General features: G+C 39.9%; 2 protein-coding genes across 3 annotated transcripts; one reads left to right on the top strand and one right to left on the bottom strand.

Annotated features, from left to right (window-relative positions):
* Nucleotides 1-182: 182 nt before the first annotated feature.
* On the bottom strand, nt 183-10,281 carry LOC145468111 (death domain-containing ATP nucleosidase-like). Of its 2 annotated transcripts, XM_081451796.1 has the most exons (7): nt 10,065-10,281; nt 9,830-9,960; nt 5,475-6,154; nt 4,698-4,886; nt 3,887-3,916; nt 3,290-3,343; nt 2,755-3,047 (listed from the first exon to the last, which is right to left on the bottom strand). In XM_081451796.1, the coding sequence occupies exons 3-7, from the start codon at nt 6,130-6,132 to the stop codon at nt 2,761-2,763; spliced, it is 1,218 nt and encodes a 405-aa protein (XP_081307922.1). In that variant the 5' UTR covers nt 6,133-6,154; nt 9,830-9,960; nt 10,065-10,281; the 3' UTR covers nt 2,755-2,760. The 2 variants fall into 2 exon arrangements, with proteins under 2 accessions (XP_081307923.1, XP_081307922.1); XM_081451797.1 differs by lacking the exon at nt 4,698-4,886 and having other exon boundaries at nt 183-3,047.
* Nucleotides 10,282-14,742: 4,461 nt separating this feature from the next.
* On the top strand, nt 14,743-17,755 carry LOC145468108 (tetratricopeptide repeat protein 28-like). The gene is made up of 2 exons (XM_081451791.1): nt 14,743-16,387; nt 17,246-17,755. Exons 1-2 carry the CDS (start codon nt 15,088-15,090, stop codon nt 17,281-17,283), a joined length of 1,338 nt encoding a protein of 445 aa, XP_081307917.1. The 5' UTR covers nt 14,743-15,087; the 3' UTR covers nt 17,284-17,755.
* The last annotated feature ends 2,005 nt before the right edge of the window (nt 17,756-19,760 follow it).

The following is a 19,760-nucleotide window of genomic DNA, read 5'->3' as shown; positions in this document are numbered from 1 at the left end:
GCGCGGCTTCCATAAACCTCGCAAGTAAAGCTGTCTCCAGGCTATAGTAGTACTCAGTCTCCTGCTCGTGCTCCGATTTAAAGGTCGCTATTTAGCCCAGTCGTTTTTGTTCTACCCCGTAAAAAGTCTTCTAGCAACCCAAATCGATGGTTTTTTTCATAAAGTTTATCTTTTTTATTGATAAACTCGACTTATTTTCTTAATTACATAGCAAAAAAGGTAGTCTGTGACAAGTAATCTATCATATGCGATACGTTTTTAAAACCTCAATCAAAGAGAAAACTTTGTCCTGGTTATAACTAATGTTTGAGCACTCGCGAGAAGTAACGCAAACAGTTTCTTTACAAATGCTTCCACATGCGTCTCAGCTCACACCTTACGTTAACTCTTTAACTCTGTTTGTAACACTGGCTAAGAACCAAGAATGTTGTGACCGAGGTGAACACTTACAAACGGCGAAACATTGATGCAAGATCTCAAACAGCGAAACCCAGTGGCCGTACTATTGAACATCGACTATACCGTTTTGTTTTAACCAATGTGGTCCATAATGCACCGCAACAAACCTCGCACGCGCTGCAAGAGCCTTGTATCGATCGATAGTGCTTACGTAATACTTGTGTAGCCAATCGGATAGGGGGTTTTCGATTGGTCAGCCACTGGGCTATGCTACTAACCGCAAGGGTGCTCCGCTGAGTCGTAATGACGCTGTAATTACATCGTAAAGACGCGGGCTTAACAACATATACTTTAGATCACAGTTCAGTTTTAGAAAGGAATAACACGACTTGAGTTTAATTAAGTGCGTACTTAACTCGCATAACTTGTACCTAACCTAGTTTCAATATCCACAATATGAGAAAATGCACCCGACAAAAAACTGTTGAAAACATATAAGTAAACGATTATGTTTCTAATTCTAGTTATAGTAACAAAATATGAGTAGTAATAATAATTTTTTTAAACACCCAAACTCGAACGCTATTACCTTTTTAAGCTTTTTAATTTTTTAAACATTTCAGCGTATCTTTTAAAGTAGTTAGTTTTTATAGATATATATTATTTATACATGCTCTTTTTATTTTACGTTATACAGGGCCCCCGTTGATACCAGTCCTGCGACTGAAGGGGTCACCCTGTTTAAATATTGATTATTATTATTATTATTATTATTATTATTAACTAGTTAAAAACTTTTAAAAACTATGGAATGGCCAATTCTCTCTGTGAGACGTGCCTGCAGGGAATCATGGTAAGTGTATTCATCATCTCAGACTGGATATTTGTTTTGATGAATACAACTACCATGATTCCCTGCAACCGCGTCATAGAGGGAATTGGCCATTTGAAAAAGAAAATTAATTACAAAGTATCCTTGAGCTTCCTTTTAAAAACTAAAAAACGATCAATATCTTTAAACAATGATGACAATGATTGAAAGCTAAGGCTCCCGAATAACCTGATCAGCCGTTCTTTTCAGATTCTGAGTCAACTTAAGGAAATTTAAAGGTCTGTTGCTAAGCAACAGATCGCGTCTACAATATATGCGCTGTGGTATAAACACGCATGTTGGAAAAAAACTTTGAATAATGGCTTGAAGTTTTGTATGCTTCAACATACATCCTCGCAAAGTGACAGTTGGAAAGAATACAATAGCCCTTTCACGGTTAGAATGTTTTCCCATTTGCCTTACAATGTATCCCAACGTGGACGCGAGGCAATTTCGAGCTGAAACTACAAAACAGCCCGAAATTGCCTCCCATCCATGCTAGCTTATATTATGATGCAAATAAGAAACGGTAACCGTGAAAAGGGCTATTCAATAGGCCATATCCGAGTTACCTTGTGCCTCTGTGTCAAACCGAGTCTAAATGCGAAGCCATTCATATGAAAATGAGTTCCGCCTACAGGTTCATTTTCATGCGAATCAAAGTCATTTTCATAAGAATGGTTTCGCACTTAGACTCGTTTTGAAACCGAGGCACAAGGGAACTCGGAAATGGCCTATTCAAAAGCTAAGATTTTTTACGATGTATAATAGTTGTGCAACGCTTTCGAGTGCGTGGAATATCCCTCCAGGAAAGTCACTTGTATTTTCTCGGTGTAGACTCCAACCTTTAGGCGAGTGTATATACCGAGAAAATACAAGTGACAAGTAAGATGTTCCATAGCATACCACGAGGGAGCGGCGTTGCATAACTATTTTATACCATGCCAAAGAAAATATAGTAGCCAATAAAAAGAATGCGATAAACGCGCGGCGCATGATGGGAAGGTTGGATGTAATACCGTCGAACATACAACGAGCTTTCCTGCATTCTGATTGGCTGTATTTTTCATGACATGAGCGAGATATCTTTCGGAATATTCAATAGCGTTCGCGATATTCTTTAATTAACAAATAAAGAAGCCTAAGCCGTGTATTACGTTGTGATAAAACACGACGGAAATTTGAGAACACGAGGGAAATTTCTCGAGTGTTTTCAAATGTCCGGAGTGTTTTATCACAGTGTAATACACGGGTTAGGCTTCTTCATTTGCTTTATGATATAGAGGTAATGCGGCGAAAAACAATAAAGTACGCTTTGTCTATGTTTTATACTCTGATAAAACATGAGTTTTTGACCAATCAGAGAGCGCGTACGGTCTTATCTATATTGTAATTGGATAATAAAACTCGGAAACCTAACGAGTGCTTCGATTAAAGCTAGCAGAGAGTGGTATTAGCGTGAAGGGTTTTTTGTTTTTGCGTTCTCAGTTCTATTTATGGCAGCAGATCGTTTGCGCCAAATCTTTGCGTCCTACGTGTTCATGGCACAACGCCTCATATAAAACCTGGTATGTGGCGGAGTCTCCTTCACGGTTTCTCCATTTGCTCAACATCTCGCATGCCTTCAACGAAAGGTCAGGGTACAGTTGTGTATTCCTGCTCAAGCCCCTTAGAATTACATGGCTGACTTTCAGCCGGCGCCCTAGCTTCACCCACTCATCCCCAAGTTGTTCGGCCAGATTCTCCATGTCCTCGTCAGACACTTGGCCATCTTTGACTGTGAATCATCAAATGTAGGGTAAGTGCCCTGATATAACACAAATATCTTCTAAGATGGACTCTATAGAACACGCTATAGAATGGTAATTGCGCTTATTAAAGCCAAAAACGACTAACCGGATATAAAGTCGAGTGTTTTCTTATATTTTTCAAGCGTTGTCATTATCTTATTGTTTCTAAAATGTTGAGATTCACAGGAATGAGCGAGACAAATCAAAAATCGATAAATGAACCACTCACCTGAATCGATGCGGGGTTTCTTTGGAGGGTCAGCTGGACTTTGGTCTGGCGAACCTTTAAAAATAGGAAACCATATCAATTTCCTTTACTTCACTTCAAACGCGAATATTGGCTAAAAAAAGGAAAAAACTGGCACAAAATTGATCACGAAAATTAAACGCCACCTGAAGAGCGCCAGTGATAATTTCAACCATACTCTATTACAAATAACCAGGAAATAGAGCGGTTTTCAATTGAGTGTCGTAAAACCAAACCAGTTACTTACCAGTTAGTTAGACTACTCAGCCAATCTCAAACAGTAGCAAAGCCAAAACCAAAGTAATTGTCTCATTACTTTCTAGATTCAATTGAAAACCTCTCTAATCCTCTCCCCTCCGCAGAGGTTCGAAACGCTCTTTATAGAAAGCCGCTTGTTAGGTGAATGCAGGCGCAAAGCCCGGCGCCTGCATTCATATTGTTCAGTGGATTCTACCCACCCGAAGTGAAAACCCTTTGAGCCTCTGCTTAGGGGAGAGGCTCTAATCCGTTAGCTAATTATGGGATATTTCCTTTGCTCAGGGTTGGAACACGCAACTGGTATGAAAGAAAAACACTCACCTTGGGAATCGCGTCTTCTTTTTGTAGAACCTTTTAATGGAAATAGGGAACTATATCAATTTAATTTGTTTGCTTCACTTCGAATGCGAATATTGACACAAAAGTCGATATATATTAACAAATCATCGCTCTAACTAAAGAGCGCCAATGATAATTTCAATTATATTCTGTGACAAATTACCATGAAAAAATCCGCATGCTTAAGCTGGGGAATCTTTCTTTTGTCATCAACCTGCGTTGTATAATTATCAGTGATGTGTTTTGTGTTTCTAGCTAGTCTGTTGCCATGTCAGTTTTCTCCTATGGCGAAACGTTTCTCTATACTCCACGATATGTATCAACCCACACCCGTGCTAATCACGGTGTTTTCATTTGGCACGACAAAGGACCAACGTACGAAACACCAGTTTACAATACCCGTCAAAACCAACAAATTTGTCTTTGTGAGTTAAAGATTAAAAAAGCCTTCAGTCATCGACATACAAACTCATTGTTAGGGGTGATCGCTTAAAGACATTCATATATAGTATCTCTTTATAGTTTAATGACATGAGACACCAACCCTCCTCTATGCGAAGACTTGAAATCTTACCATTACGAGACATTGTGCTTTACGAGTACACTCTATTTAGAACACGTTTCACTCAGTATTGTGGTGTAACGCGGCCTTCTTCCCTTCCCAAGCTCCACCCACCACAACACATACTAACAATTGCACATACTATTACAACCCGCTTAGACTACATTCAACTTTCTAAACGCCGTATAAGCTTCGTTTAAGTATTAAATCAACCCTGAGAATACTTTCTACCTCCACCATAGCGGGGCCAGTCTTTAAAAATTCTGGGCTTCTTTAACGCATGATCAACTAAAGACGCTGACATCACACTCGCGTAAGATTGCCAGTCCTTGGTTGAGTCTTTGGTTCCATCAGCATAATCTGATATACCTTTTACGACGGCCCATTCTATTTCGAGATCATGAGCTGCCGTAAACACCCCTAACATAGAGAAAAAAAAAATACGGAATCGATTTCTCAAGATTTCAAAGTACGGGAAATCTTTTTAAACTAAATGAAATATAATTAACCGAGCGTGCCTAAAGGAAAATGAGAAGTTGAATTAGGCCAGGGGCCCGTTTCTCGAAAGCCCCGGAAACTTTTCGGGCCCGTAAAGCCATTTTTAACTAGTCTGTATCTAAAATCAGAGAGGTGTATACGCCTGAAACTTCTTGTATGAAGAGAAGCTCTGTTCATATTAAGAATATGTGAATTTAACAGCTCTGTAGCCATAAGGTTCGAGATTTTGCTATGGGTTTCCGGGTGCGAAAACTTTTCGGGACCTTCGAGAAACGGGCCCCAGATCCGGGTAGTTCGAAAGGTGGATAAAGCTATTTACCGGATAAATCATTATCCAGTGGATAACGTGGTTTGTTTTGTTAACACTAATCCACTGGTTAGCGATTTATCCGGTGGATAGCGTTATCCAGCCTTTAAACAACTGGGGCCAGGCGGATCCGGACTTACGTGCAAGCAAGGGGTGCGGCAGTCATTCGGTTAATTAAACACGTTACTCTAATGATGTCTTACCTTCGCCTTCCATTTCAATTGCAATCGCGTCAGGATAATTCTTCAGCTGTCTATCACGTTCGTTTTCGGAATTTACTAGCTCGGGGCCGCTCAGCATCGTGCCATTGACCGCTTGCGGCTCTGCTTCTTCCATGTTCTTTAGTGGTGGCTTCCAGCCATGGCCCGCGTCTTTCAGGAGGTCATTTAGCTTCTTACCCAAGGGGACACTTGTACCACGTAGTTCGATGCCACCTTCTGTAACCTTACGTGAAGCATACGAGATCAGCTTGGCTGACACCACCACGTCTCCTAGCTTGGCTTTTTTGGCATTCATTCCCCCGCAAAAACCCACACAGAACACACCCTTAGGCTTCAAAGTGGTGACTACATTTTGCAAAGCCATCGCTGGTCCACCAGGGCCCATGTTACATTTCATCAGACCGACTGTCAACTTTTCCTGTTCACCTTCGTCTCCCATTTTCCCAACGTAAACATAGCCGGTTCGTTTAGCATAATATTGCTTAGGCTTTTGTAGGTAGTGATAACAACTCAGAAACTCGCACGGTTTAACTGTCAGTAGTAGGAAGTCTATGACGAAATTCTCACTAAACTCTAGTCCGTCTGTTGAGAGCTCTCCCTCCTTTGGAATTTTGACACTGAGCTGAGGTGGTTTACCCATTTTGTCCTACAATTTCGGGTCCCTGCGAAGTAAAATACAAGCCATCAGCAATGAAAAATATGCAGTCACCGAAATCCTATGATTAGCCCCTAAATCTGAACAGAAAACCCTCTGAATGTAAACCTTTGAACTTACACTTCCATTTTAAACCTTAAAAATAATTGCCTTAAACTTCAATTTTTAAAGGTTGTTAGCATATCGGTAAGTTCGCATCCACCCTTTCCGAGATTAAGATACATAGTAAGCCAAGAGGAAAGTACGGTGGCCCACAACTGTCACATCAAAAAAAAATTGCTCACATCAAAAACAAATTGCTCACATCAAAAACGAATTGTTCACATCAAAAACAGATTGCTCACATCAAAAGCAAATTGCTCACATCAAAAACAAATTACTCACATCAAAAACAAATTGCTCACATCAAAAACGAATTGTTCACATCAAAAACAGATTGCTCACATCAAAAGCAAATTGCTCACATTAAAAACAAATTGCTCACATCAAAAACAAATTGCTCACATCAAATTCAAATTCCTCACATCAAAAGCAAATTCCTCACATCAAATTCAAATTCCTCACATCAAAAGCAAATTGCTCACATCAAATTCCAACCGAACACTAAATTCCACTACAGATAGGTCAGCGGTTGAGCATGCTTGATTGTGTGCAAGTGCAATTCAATATGGCGGGTAACGAAAGTGAGCAAGAACTTCACGCCAGCGGGCTCTTTATACCTGTGGAATTTGTAAAGAAACTGTTACTTGATTACAATTACTGCTCCTTTTGCGGCAAAGGAGGGGCTTGTGCTAAGATATTATTTCAGTCAAGGATACGAATACGATGTTATCATTGTGTTCCTGTCTAAGTTTCATGGTGAGTGATACAAATTACTCGGTGTGCAACGCAGGGGTGCCGATTTTTATGAAACAGAAGTTAGAACGAGAATACAGCTGGAGCTTGATGGCCCTGGTTGTTTATCTAGTTATATAGGCGTTTGGCCATTTCATTTGTGTTAAACTACCTTTATATCAAACAGAATAAACCGCTAGATACCAGATACTGAAAGTGAATAAGGACAAGTATATTCAAACTGAAAGACAATTTAATGATGAACAACTAAGACAGTATGAAAAAACCTGGTACATTTGCTTCAGATGAACAGATAAAGAGTCTGTTGACAATTCACAAGGCTAAAAATATATCAGTGACAAAGTATCAAATGGCCTGGTTGTCATACTCTGATGGGAAAAGGGGGATCCTCCTTGATAACATTATAGCAATATTTATATTACAAAAGAAAGAAAACCAAAACCCTTTCAATTAAATTTTGCCTGGTAAATAGCTGTCAAATAGCTACAAAACTCAAAGCAACGGGATTCGAACGAAAAAATGGCGGTCAAGTGAAAAATCGAGTGAAAACTGGGGATAGTCTTTTTAACTTAGCCGCTGACCAGTGAGTAATGATTTTGTTTTTGTTTTTGATTTTGATGTGAGCGATTAGCAATTTGTTTTTGATGTGAGGAATTTGAATTTGATGTGAGCAATTTGCTTTTGATGTGAGGAATTTGAATTTGATGTGAGGAATTTGCTTTTGATGTGAGGAATTTGAATTTGATGTGAGCAATTTGTTTTTGATGTGAGCAATTTGTTTTTGATGTGAGCAATTTGCTTTTGATGTGAGCAATCTGTTTTTGATGTGAACAATTCGTTTTTGATGTGAGCAATTTGTTTTTGATGTGACAGTTGTGGGCCACCGTAGGAAAGACATCGTTTTAAGAAGACCTTGCGGCGCGGTAGCCAGCGCGCAGCCTGGAATCGCTGGACGTTGACCGAGTTATTTTTTGCGTCTTTATGGAACGCGACGCAACAAGAAAGAGAACTAAAACAAGTGGAAAAACAACAACAACAACAAGACCGAGGAGAAGAAGATTAAGAACAGCTAAAATAAGAACACGAAGATCAAGAACAACAATAAAAGCTACGACATGGCCACGGCTATAATCGAAGAACTTCGCGAGAAGAACAAGACTAGTTTTAACAGAAAAAATGATGTCCCTGTTTAGACTTCAAGCAGCACAATTAGGAAAGGCCTTTTGCAACAATGGGTCACATGACTTGTTTTCAAGAACACAATGATTTAGTCACTGGAAATGCATATGTTATCAAAAATGGAAAGATTTAGAACATTTCAAATAAGCTTACATGCAAAGTTTCAGGTTTATATCCTTTAAGAGGGACTTTTTGCGCACGTTAGACTGGTTAGAAATTACAGGGATTCATTTGTAAGGGAAGGTGACGCTTTACTCTCTAGACACGTCCCGTGGCTTCCTATATATGCAAATCCTTGTAATTTTGCGTTTTCAAACCGCCATAAAATCTTTGCCTTTCGGTTTAAGAGCCTAGAATTTTCCATTCTTCCTAATGTTTTACCCCTCTTTCTTATGCCAGCAGCGACTAGTGACGGAAAAGGTTTTTGGAGGGCAACGCTTCCTCGCTTTCTCGTTTGGAATTGAGTAAACATATACTGGCCGCTTCGCGCGCGTCGCTCCTGAATTTGAAGTCAGTAATTCTACCCTACTACGAATAATAAACACCTCAAGCACACAAAGAAAGTATAAAGTGATGACGACCAAAAGCATAAGATACTCTTTCAAAAGAGAGCACATTCAGTTTTCTCGTTTATAAAGATCGAATATTTAATTTATGGCGCTCTCTATTATTTGAAGTAAGTTGTTTTTGGACATATTGTTCAACCACAAAGCCGATTGGCTGACACCGATCTATTATGTTTTCAAAATAAATTGCGCGTTGCGTTCATGGCTTCTTTTGAACTTGAAAAACTTATTTCGCGCTCGTGGTTTTTTGCAAATTTGGTTTGATGATCGAACTTCTTAGTTAAATGACTGGGTTGTCTGAAAAGTAATAACTCACTTATGTGACACAGCAGCAGCCATTGGGCTTCAGACAATGTTTGCTCGAACAAAGGCTGTGGTTTGACCTTTTGCATTCAGAGTATTCGTTCCCGGAAAGCTTTACGGTTGAAGTCTCTGAGGAGTGACATTCAAAAGCTATCGAGTGTAGCTCTTTTCTGTCACGTAGCTTGAGTTCCAATATCTTTAGAAGGTAACCGAATTAGGGACTTCTTTTACACATATCTAGGGAATACTGGTCACCAAAAACCTTCTGTGTAAACTATTCCGCCTCAACTCCCAAAACTGTGGTGGTTATTGTAGTTTATGTAGACGGTAATATATTAGCATTAACCGAGGATTATTTCAATTGTAAACGTCTATGACTCAGCATCTCTCTGAATGTGTATTAAAGCCTTGTATCAGGATTATGCGAAGCGTGCATAACCGTACTTATATCGATTGTTTCAGTTTGTCTTTGAAGCGTTAAGATGTACTGAAAATTGAGATTTAAAGCGTGTATTTCAACATCGTACAAGTAAGGTATGCGGAAAATTGCTACCGCCCAGCGCCGCGTGTTTAATGAAGTATTCAATATGTGAATCGAATTGGTCGGATGATTTGAATTTCAGCTACAGAAGTACACTGCTTGTTACACACGCGGCCCAAGCTCGATTTATGAGAACGACAAACGTGACTCCAACGGTTTGAATAGGTTGGTATAGAAACGCAACGGTTTGGTTTTAAAGCTAAAATTTAATACCGTTTCTTAAATAAGGTCAGCTCACCTCGATACTTTGTTGTATTGAATGTTTTCTGTCAGCTTCTCAAGCGGATCTGAAGCGATTCTGGCGAGGTTTCGTCCTCGGGTACGTAAAGGAAGAGAACTCAATGGAGAGCTTAGACCACCAGTGTTAACCTGAGTTTCAGATCAAGATGAAACAACAGTCTGTATACTGTTTATATTGATATATTGACCTCTTCTTCGATCACGCAATTAGAATAAGATGTATGAAAACTTACTAGGAACTGTGAAGGTCTACAGTCAATGTCTTCCGAGCCCTAAAGAGGTAAGCTTGCTTGTAAGAATCTGACACGACTCGACCGCCAGAAAAGTGATTGCTATGTCACGTGACGACGCGCTGTTTATTGAAGAAGCGGCTCGCAACCGCTATTAGAGTTGGAACGTGGCCTACCATATCAGGCCCCCCATATCAGACCCCAACATACCATATCAGACTCCGATCATATCAGTCGGGTTTGACTGTATTATGTGTCGGGTTTAACTTTATGTTAACTGTTGTGCTAAGTAATACAGTAATACTTCAGTAGTGTGCTGAAATTATCATGAAATATGGTTATTACGAATAACAAACTGAAAGTTCACTGGAAGAGAAGGTCGCCATTGTTGCAACTTCCTTTCTAGCGTATAGACTTCACAGCATCGCGGTTCTTATCACCGTATATACTATTTTTTAGGAAATATATAAATTATAAATACTTTTAAAATATATTTTTGAAGCAAGCATCCGTCCCAAAACGTTCTAAGATAATTATATGTATCACTTTGTTTCAAGTCACGCAACCAGCGTCTTGAAATTTTTGTTGACCACAAAATGCCTTTGTTTATTAGCAGACTTCGCTGACAGATAGGTATCATGTCCGTCTCAGAAGTTGTTATCCGATTGTTTCACGTAGTCACGCAATTTCCACACTCGTACATATTACTCGTTTAATGTACCGAAGCTTTTCTATTCAATAAGGTAGACCGACGAGAAGTGTATAACACGTTGATAAAGATCCAGCGTAAGGTGATTTTATAGCATTTCTTTATTGGGATATTTGTATAATTTCACTCCCGAAATTTTTATAGTTATATTCATCGACAGCACTGGGAGGCCTCTTTCACTATTTTCAAACACCGGTTTAAGCAATGTCGTATAGGTGAAAATAAGTCGTCTACTTGCAACCAGAGGATATGGACTCCCATTAAATGACCAATTTATTACACATAAATACATGTAGTTGACTGAAATTTTAAAATGAAGTTTCACGTTTGGCCTCTCCTTAATCAAAACATTGCATACAAAGCCTGAGAAATTGTAACAAATTCTAATTCCCCCACAGGGACAAACCCTTTTATAGCTCACTTATCTACTGTAAATTACAAGGACGTAGTTAAAGTTGCTAAACATACCCCACTTATAGAAATAACCCCAGAAATAAGCTTACGGGAAGACCTAATCGGGATAATAAACGAATTGCCAGTTTATTGAACCTCTTTTATTGAAAAAAAAAAAAAACGGTATATAACAAGTTCACGAGCCTCGCCTAAATACTAAAATCTCTCTTTTCCTTTCAATTAATAGCCTCATTCGGTTGTTCATCCTCATTCGCTGGTTCAGCCTCATTCGGTTGTTCCCAGTCACTCTCGAGTGGATCCCAATAATTGCCGTACCTACTCGCACAATACTGCGTACAGTACCCTGGATGTCCCGCGTCTCCGTCGTAGGAATAGAACACCAACGCACTGCCTTTTCCCGACCCTCTGAAGCCCGGCATGTCTTTGTACAGTCGGTCACATCCCAGACACTCTCGTATGGAGTACATAAGGAAATACTCCTTTCTGAAGTCGCTGGAGGCCTTTTCCCAATTGTACACTTTTGACAGCCATTGGAAGTGGACGTTTCTGCGGAAAGTGTCGCTTGCAACAATATCCTTCCACCTCCCGCACACAAGGCTTAGATTGATAATGGCATTATCCCCATCGTTTTCCACAACGCGTTCAAAAATATTTTCTAGTACCAGATCTTGGAGGATGGTAATGTCTACAGGTTTTCCACCTAGGATGTTTGCAGAGTTTTTGCATTAGCTTCAAGAGAACACTACCGTATGAAAATGGGTATTTCTTTAATTTTCTGATCACTTTTTGGTTCTCACTAAAACGTACTTTCCTAATTGAGCTCCATCACTAGCGGGTTTTCGTGAGAGGGAGGTCACACTCCTTCCTCCAAGATACTATTTCTGCTAGCGGAGACTAAGTAGTTTGTCGACTAATTTCTGTATGCATTTTAGACCAATCTACACAAACCCCCACCTACAGCCTGTGCGCGTTTTAGTAATAATAGTAATAATAATAATAATAATAATAATGATAATAATAATAACAAAAACAACAACAACAATAATAATAATAATCAAAACTATAACAAAACTCTCGAACGTGATTGGCTATCAGCAGCCCGATTTGAGCATTAATTGGACAGTGTACACGCGTCATGCTTGTAATTGGACAGTACGCGTCATTTTGCGCGCGCTGTTGCGGTGCACTTTGTTGAGTAAATTGCTGTGTTTTTCAGCATTCATAACGACGTTTAATCGTTCAGCGCTCAATCGATAGTTTATTCGTTTCTCGAATTTTGTCATAGTTTTGATCAATTGGTAATAGGACATCGTGTCGTCCAATTCAGTCTGTAATCGTACCGATTAACAAATCGGACTTCTGCTTCGCGGTCGTCCGATTTTGTTAATCACTCGTATGATTACAGACCGAATTGGACTCCACTCAGTCCTATTACCATTATTAATAATAATAATTTTAATTTAAATAGCGAGTATATACAAAGCTCTATATCGCTTTACAGTCATGAAAGTAAAGCTAAAGATAATAATTTAAACTAAATGAAGAATAAACTTTTTGAATCATTAACAGTTGTTTTTTAATTTCTCTTTTCTTCTAACCAATCAAAAATGATTAAATACGGCCAACCGTCGACGAATCATTCGTGGCCGCTTTTGTCGTTCCACTGTTGTCAGGAGGGAGGGTCTTTTTCTGCAAAGGAAATCAATTCAATATACCTAAACGCTTTTAAAATTGGCCTCCGTGTGTCGCTAGCATGAGGAAATTGTAAGTTTCTTTTGCACCAAAATAACTGAACTACGAGGACAGAAGATTTGTATCATGAGGTATACTTTAGCAGCCCTGTGTACTTAATGCCAGGCATGACATGTTGCTAAACAAAAAACTATCCTCTGGTATCCCAAGTTCACACTTTTTTAGTTACAAAGAGAAGCTACTATTATGGGTTTTGCATGTTATCCAAAAGGTTTCGAGTTCGTTTTCTGTTTCTTTTCAATTGTCTTGTTGCATGTTTGGTAGAGAAAGAAGGATTTCAAGGAAATTCCAATTATTCTCGTGTTCTTTCGCGATACCTACCAATGTATCGTTTCCTTTTGATGGTTTCTGTAGGATCCACTCCCCCGAGTGAAATTTTCTCTGCAAGATATGAAACATGCCAAACTCTTGCTAGTTTAATAGATTGATGGTTGTGAATGACCTCATGGAAAGTCCAGGTGAATTATTAATGTACCTTCAGTTTGGATTTTCGTCTCAGTCTCCTTTTATAGGAAACACTCCCTTTCATTTCTACATTTGATCTTGCCAAGGTCTTTTTACTGCCTTTCTTAATTTTTTTGGACAGTCTGACAGGTTCTTCTGGTAGTTTTCTTTTGTTTTTTCTGCAATTGGAGAAACATAACTTACTACAACTATAAAAATACCCCTCCCCCCAAAAGTCAAATGTGGGGTGTCACTTGTGCTTACCGGCGGAAAATTTCAATACACTCCTGTGTGTGAATTATAACGTGAGCGATTTGGATGCGAAGGTCTTTGGTCTGACTCTGTTGAAAACCAAACAAACGAAGGAAAAATTAAATGCACATCCCATTGCCGTTATACTTGCACTGAAGGAAACAAATGACATTGTTTGATGGCAGTGATACCTGGGTGAATGTTGGCTTCCGTTTTTCTGCAAGACATTCTGCCATCTGTGTAGAGAAACAGACAAACCAAAAAAAATTCCCTATTCGACTCTGATTTCCCTGTTATGAATAGCTTTCTATTTTCCACTGGGCTGAAGGGAAATATAGAAAGCTTCAGAGACAGTTATCGATTTATGAAGTGTCACTCTTGCTTCTGGAAAGAGCGTATATTGACAGCAAGTTGCAATACCGGAAATAAACATCCGAAATACCCGCGCTAAACAAACATCGCCGTTTTCAGCCAATTGGGCTTTTACATCGACAACTGTTTACTTTACTACTCGACACCAAATCTGCCTCGTGTAATATAATGAAAATTTACAAGCCTTACCTACAAATATGGAAATGAAAACGCGTAATAGAGAAAGAGGTGAGGACATAGAGAAATTTGAATCTTTGTAGGTTGTATTGAGTACTAATTCGACTGAACGCATTAGTATCTCTCTTATATAAGTGGAAACACTTAGGATATTGTGAACATAACGTACCTTGAGCACAAATACCCCACAGCTCTGTCCATCATTCTGTATTCCATGGTCAATGCTGACTAAATTCCAAACGTTTTCATCGAGAACTGTTTTATCTTCCAATTGGCAATTCAAAAATATCCTAGCAATTAAAAAAATAAAAGTAAACGGTGCACTTTTTTAACCTAAAAAAGGCAGCTTAACGAACTTCCAAGTTATTACCTTGTCTTGTGGCCAAAATCAGAGCTATCAGAGCTAGAAACGCCCATAGGGTCGTAGTAAAGCAGTTCCTTTTGCCTCATGTCCACACCCTAAATTCATCATTTCGTGAAATGACAAAAATAGGTTCAAAAGTGACAGACACACTCACAAACTAAACAACACAAACGGTGACGAGTGACATTAAGAAAAAATTACAGCCGCGTCGATTGTAATAAATTTCCCGAACCTTCTGGACAAAACGTAAGTGAAATTATTCCCTATTGTTACGGGTATGCTATTTAATTACCTTTTGATATCATGGGTGCAAAGTACGCTCACTTTCGTGGTGTGTGTGTGTTTTTTTTCCCTTTTTAATTTTGAAACGGCTCGAGAATTCCGAGTTCTCCAAGCAATCACAAGATTTCGCGTACAAGATTTCTTTAAGTGACGTACAGGCCGGCGCTTACCGTCTATCCACACAGTGTCTCCTTCAGCAAGAAAAAGACGAAGAAGCACTACTGGTCACAGAGAACTCTCGTTCGGCGGCTCTCGCTGACATGATGGTGGTATCGTACGGCCAAAAAGACCCAAGAGGAGTCAAAAGGGAAAACCTCAGTGGAACGAACATGCGTGAGGTCGTTTCACGTTTAGAAAGTCGCATCATATACTATGCCCTTTCTGGAAAAGGAACGGAAAATGTGATAGTCTGGAGCTTTCAGCCGAACGGTGATCCCAAGTTTATGGGCGAAGCAACCGAGTGGAAGAATCTGCTTGGCGAAGCAATTGTTGAAATTGGCGTTAACGGCAAGGCTGTGGAATGCGAAGATCGCTCCTTTCTGTCAAGGGAAGCTCGACGTTTAAACAAGAATGAACATATCGACCAATTGCAAGAGCTGGAAAACCTGGAGAAAAACCAAGCAGGTTGCCGTCCTTCTAAGCGCATCACTCCAACAGATAGACCAAGTGCGCTGGAGAAACTTTATGATGTATTGTTGGGCTGCGCATTTCACGATCACACAGCCAAAGATCTCATAATTGTTCCTGACGAGGGACTTCACAGGGTCCCATTCGCGGCCCTTCGAGACGAAAACAACGAAAGTCTAGCAGAGAAACACAGAATACGGGTGTTGCCCTCCTTGTCAACAATGAAAGCAATTTTTGAATGTCCATCTGAATATCATAATCAGAAGGGAGCTGTGGTTGTTGGCGATCCAGACGTTGGCTTGGTGAAACTCAAAGGAATACAAGAACCAGAGCCAGTAACAAGACTAGAACAAGCCAACAAAGAGGCTCGAGAAATAGCCAAGATGGTTGGAGTTCAGCCTCTTATCGGACAGGAAGCGACAAAAGCTCGTTTTCTAGAAGAGCTAGACAAAGCAGCCTTAGTCCACATTGCAGCCCACGGAAATCCCCAAACAGGCGAAATTGCTTTGGCTCCTCCTCCTGAAAAACGCAAACCAATACTTGACGAAGAAGATGTTGTGCTTACAATGGCCGAGGTACAGAATGCCAAAGTGCGAGCCAAACTGGTTGTTCTCAGCTGCTGTCACAGTGCAAGAGGCCACATTCGAGCTGAGGGTGTTATTGGCATCGCTCGCGCATTTCTTGGTGCAGGTGCCAGGTCCGTCCTTGCTTCTCTGTGGGCCATCGATGACGAAGCCACCATCGAGTTCATGCGCAGCTTCTACCAACATTTGAAGCTCGGGAAAAAAACAAGTGAGGCTCTCTATCAGGCTACAGCTACTTTGAGACACTCAGAGAAATTCGGAGATCCCCTTTATTGGGCCCCATTTGTCCTCATTGGAGATGACGTCATCTTTGATAGCTTGGAAGAGATTGGTCAAGAGAAATTGCAAGGTGTGTGAAATATCCCACTGGTATTCTACGTGTATGACCTTTATGACATGGGGGGAGGGGCAGGGGGCTACTCCCAGAAAAGTTGGGTGTGGGCATGCGGTCCACTTCCCAAACCCCTCACCCTATTTATGACCAAAATCTGCGATTTTCACTACCTTATTTATGACCTGGCCAAAAATTCAATACCCTGTTTGTGACCGTTGTGGCTATCATAGTTGCGCAAAACATAAGTCATGAAGGGCTTTTGTTCACGGTCTTATTGATAATGATGAAAAAGTAGCTTCTTTCAAGAAACATGTTCAATTCAAGACTAGAGTGCTGAAGTCATACCCTATTTAAGACCAAAATGGCCAAAATCGAGACCGTATTTATGACCAAAATGGCTTAAAAACCCTGCCCTTCGGGGCCGCACATACCTATATAGCCTATATAAGGGAGTATCCTCCCCCCTCCCGAGCTTAATGCATATTTCCCGCTCTTGATAGCAAGAAAGCTATTCTAAGTAGTCTGTTCACTTACTCTACAGATTTGTAATTAGTTTTTTTTTAAACACAATGAATATTCCTTCCTGTTACTCCTTTCTCCGCACCGTAAATTATATGTATCGTTCTATCGGGTGAGTCTTTCAAGCTTTTATGGTATTTCACTGTTAGTTGTTACCATAATATCTGCACTCTTTGAAATGCTTCCTTTCAATTCAACTTTCTTTAGCGGACGATTAGAATCGAGATTACAGAGATACAGTTATAAAACAACTGATTTTAACACATCTTCACCAGTTGCCTGGCTTTCGACCTCTTTCTGCTCGCGGTCAATCTAACGAACGGCATCTCTCTCTCTCTCTCTCTTTTTCTTTAGGTCAGCCAGATGGAAATCCTGATGATACCCATATATAAACACTCTTTTCAGCATGATGCAAAAATGTATCAAACCGCTAAGAATCACAACAAAGTGATCAGAACATGAGTTCATAGCTTCCAATTAGCTATGGCACTGAAGACTTTTGAATTTACTGTCTTTTTTCTTAGAACAGTGAGAAAAGATGGGCAACAGTTTTTTTGGTCAAGAGTAGGGAAGAAAATCCTAGATACAGAAGTAGATAGGATTAATCTCAGAAGAATAGGCTGCTTTGAGATTGTGTTTACCCTTTTTTGCTTTTCGGAGCCAAGGGGTTTAGTGAGTAAGCATTACTTACATTACATTTGGGTAATGTATATAGTTTTCGAATCAGGAGCGATCAGTTCTTTTGACTGAGACATTGATTTTTGAAATTCCTTTTCGCTATGGGTGGTATCAATATATGCATTTTTTTTAACCTACGACAATCGTAGCAGCAATATACCATGATAACAGATGTATACGATCCCAGGGGGGACTCTCAAATAAAAGGAAAGGGGTGCTCGTCAGAAATTTCAAAAAGAACCCTTAAGAGATGCCAAGGTCCTGTTTTGTGGTCGTGGCCTGGAATGTTTTTCACCCCTAAGAGGTAGCAATTTTAATACAACGCATTATCTGCTGTCATATATTTTTCGGCTCAATACCCTAAAAGGTACCGCGAAAATTCCCACTGTGGAGCTTTTGAGGCTGAACACCCTAAGAGGCACCAAAACTGCTTTTTTAGCCCCTGAAAGTTACGACGAGCACCCCTGTCCCTTTTATATGGAAGTTCCCCCACCCCCCCCCCCCGGGTATACGACATGTATTCGGTTTAACTTTTACCTGACGCGGGCAGCGTGAGCTACAAAGTCGGAAGGTTTAACCGCGTTAATAGGCCTTAAGGTGGGGTTTAACATGAATGTTGTATTTTGGCTGGGTATTATGGTTTTAACGCAAATATCTCGTTCACGTTTCAAGCAGTCAAAAATCTCTCATCCCACATATCTATGTTTATCTATGTTTTATTGTAAATTTTTGGGGGATTTTTGGGTATATTTGGGGATAAATAGTTTGTCTCAAAGGATTAGTAAAATTTATGGAAATAGGAAATTTGGAAAATTTGATGTTGTTTTAAAATTAGAATTTGAAGTTTGAAATTGGCTGACGTACACCAAACAGTTGTCCACCAACCTGGGGTACCCTTTTGGGAGCAATCAACTGTCTGGTAGTATTCCAAAACTATTTTTTTTTTCCATTTAATTTCTCTTTGAACTTCCTAAAATTTCACTTAAATTCAGGTAGAACCCCGCCTTAAAAGACATTAGGGAGGTCAATATAGCCGGACGAGATCGCGATGCTTGCAGGACGTTGCAATATCAATCACTAACCTTCCCAAGCCTAAACCTCCATTTCATTATGTCTAATTTCTAACATTAGGTAGCTCGAAGAAATTAGCAGTAATGCTTCTCTGTAAATTCGAGGGTAAATAAAGTTGATAATGATGATGATGATGATGATGATGATGACCCCTCCCTGTTACCGACCGGCTGAATCAAAACACTGTCGATGGACAGAAACCTGATAAAACCATTAGCATCAGGTTTAGAAACTCGAACTCGTACCAGCTTTTGAACAGGCCTCCTTGTAGGGAATACAGAGAAAACGTAAGAGCACCTAAGAACACGCGCGGCTTCCATAAACCTCGCAAGTAAAGCTGTCTCCAGGCTATAGTAGTACTCAGTCTCCTGCTCGTGCTCCGATTTAAAGGTCGCTATTTAGCCCAGTCGTTTTTGTTCTACCTCGTAAAAAGTCTTCTAGCAACCCAAATCGATGGTTTTTTTCATAAAGTTTATCTTTTTTATTGATAAACTCGACTTATTTTCTTAATTACATAGTAAAAAAGGTAGTCTGTGACAAGTAATCTATCATATGCGATACGTTTTTAAAACCTCAATCAAAGAGAAAACTTTGTCCTGATTATAACTAATGTTTGAGCACTCGCGAGCAGTAACGCAAACAGTTTCTTTACAAATGCTTCCACATGCGTCTCAGCTCACACTTTACGTTAACTCTTTAACTCTGTTTGTAACACTGGCTAAGAACCAAGAATGTTGTGACCGTGGTGAACACTTACAAACGGCGAAACATTGATCCAAGATCTCAAACAGCAAAACCCAGTGGCCGTACTATTGAACATCGACTATACCGTTTTGTTTTAACCGATGTGGTCCATAATGCACCGCAACAAACCTCGCACGCGTTGCAAGAGCCTTGTATCGATCGATAGTGCTTACGTATTACTTGTGTAGCCAATCGGATAGGGGGTTTTCGATTGGTCAGCCACTGGGCTATGCTACTAACCGCAAGGGTGCTCCGCTGAGTCGTAATGACGCTGTAATTACATCGTAAAGACGCGGGCTTAACAACATATATTTTAGATCACAGTTCAGTTTTAGAAAGGAATAACACGACTTGAGTTTAATTAAGTGCGTACTTA

This window comes from Orbicella franksi, chromosome 14, assembly GCF_964199315.1.
Source record: "Orbicella franksi chromosome 14, jaOrbFran1.1, whole genome shotgun sequence".
NCBI classification, from domain to species: domain Eukaryota; kingdom Metazoa; phylum Cnidaria; class Anthozoa; order Scleractinia; family Merulinidae; genus Orbicella; species Orbicella franksi.
This window is presented reverse-complemented; position numbering and strand designations above follow the sequence as displayed.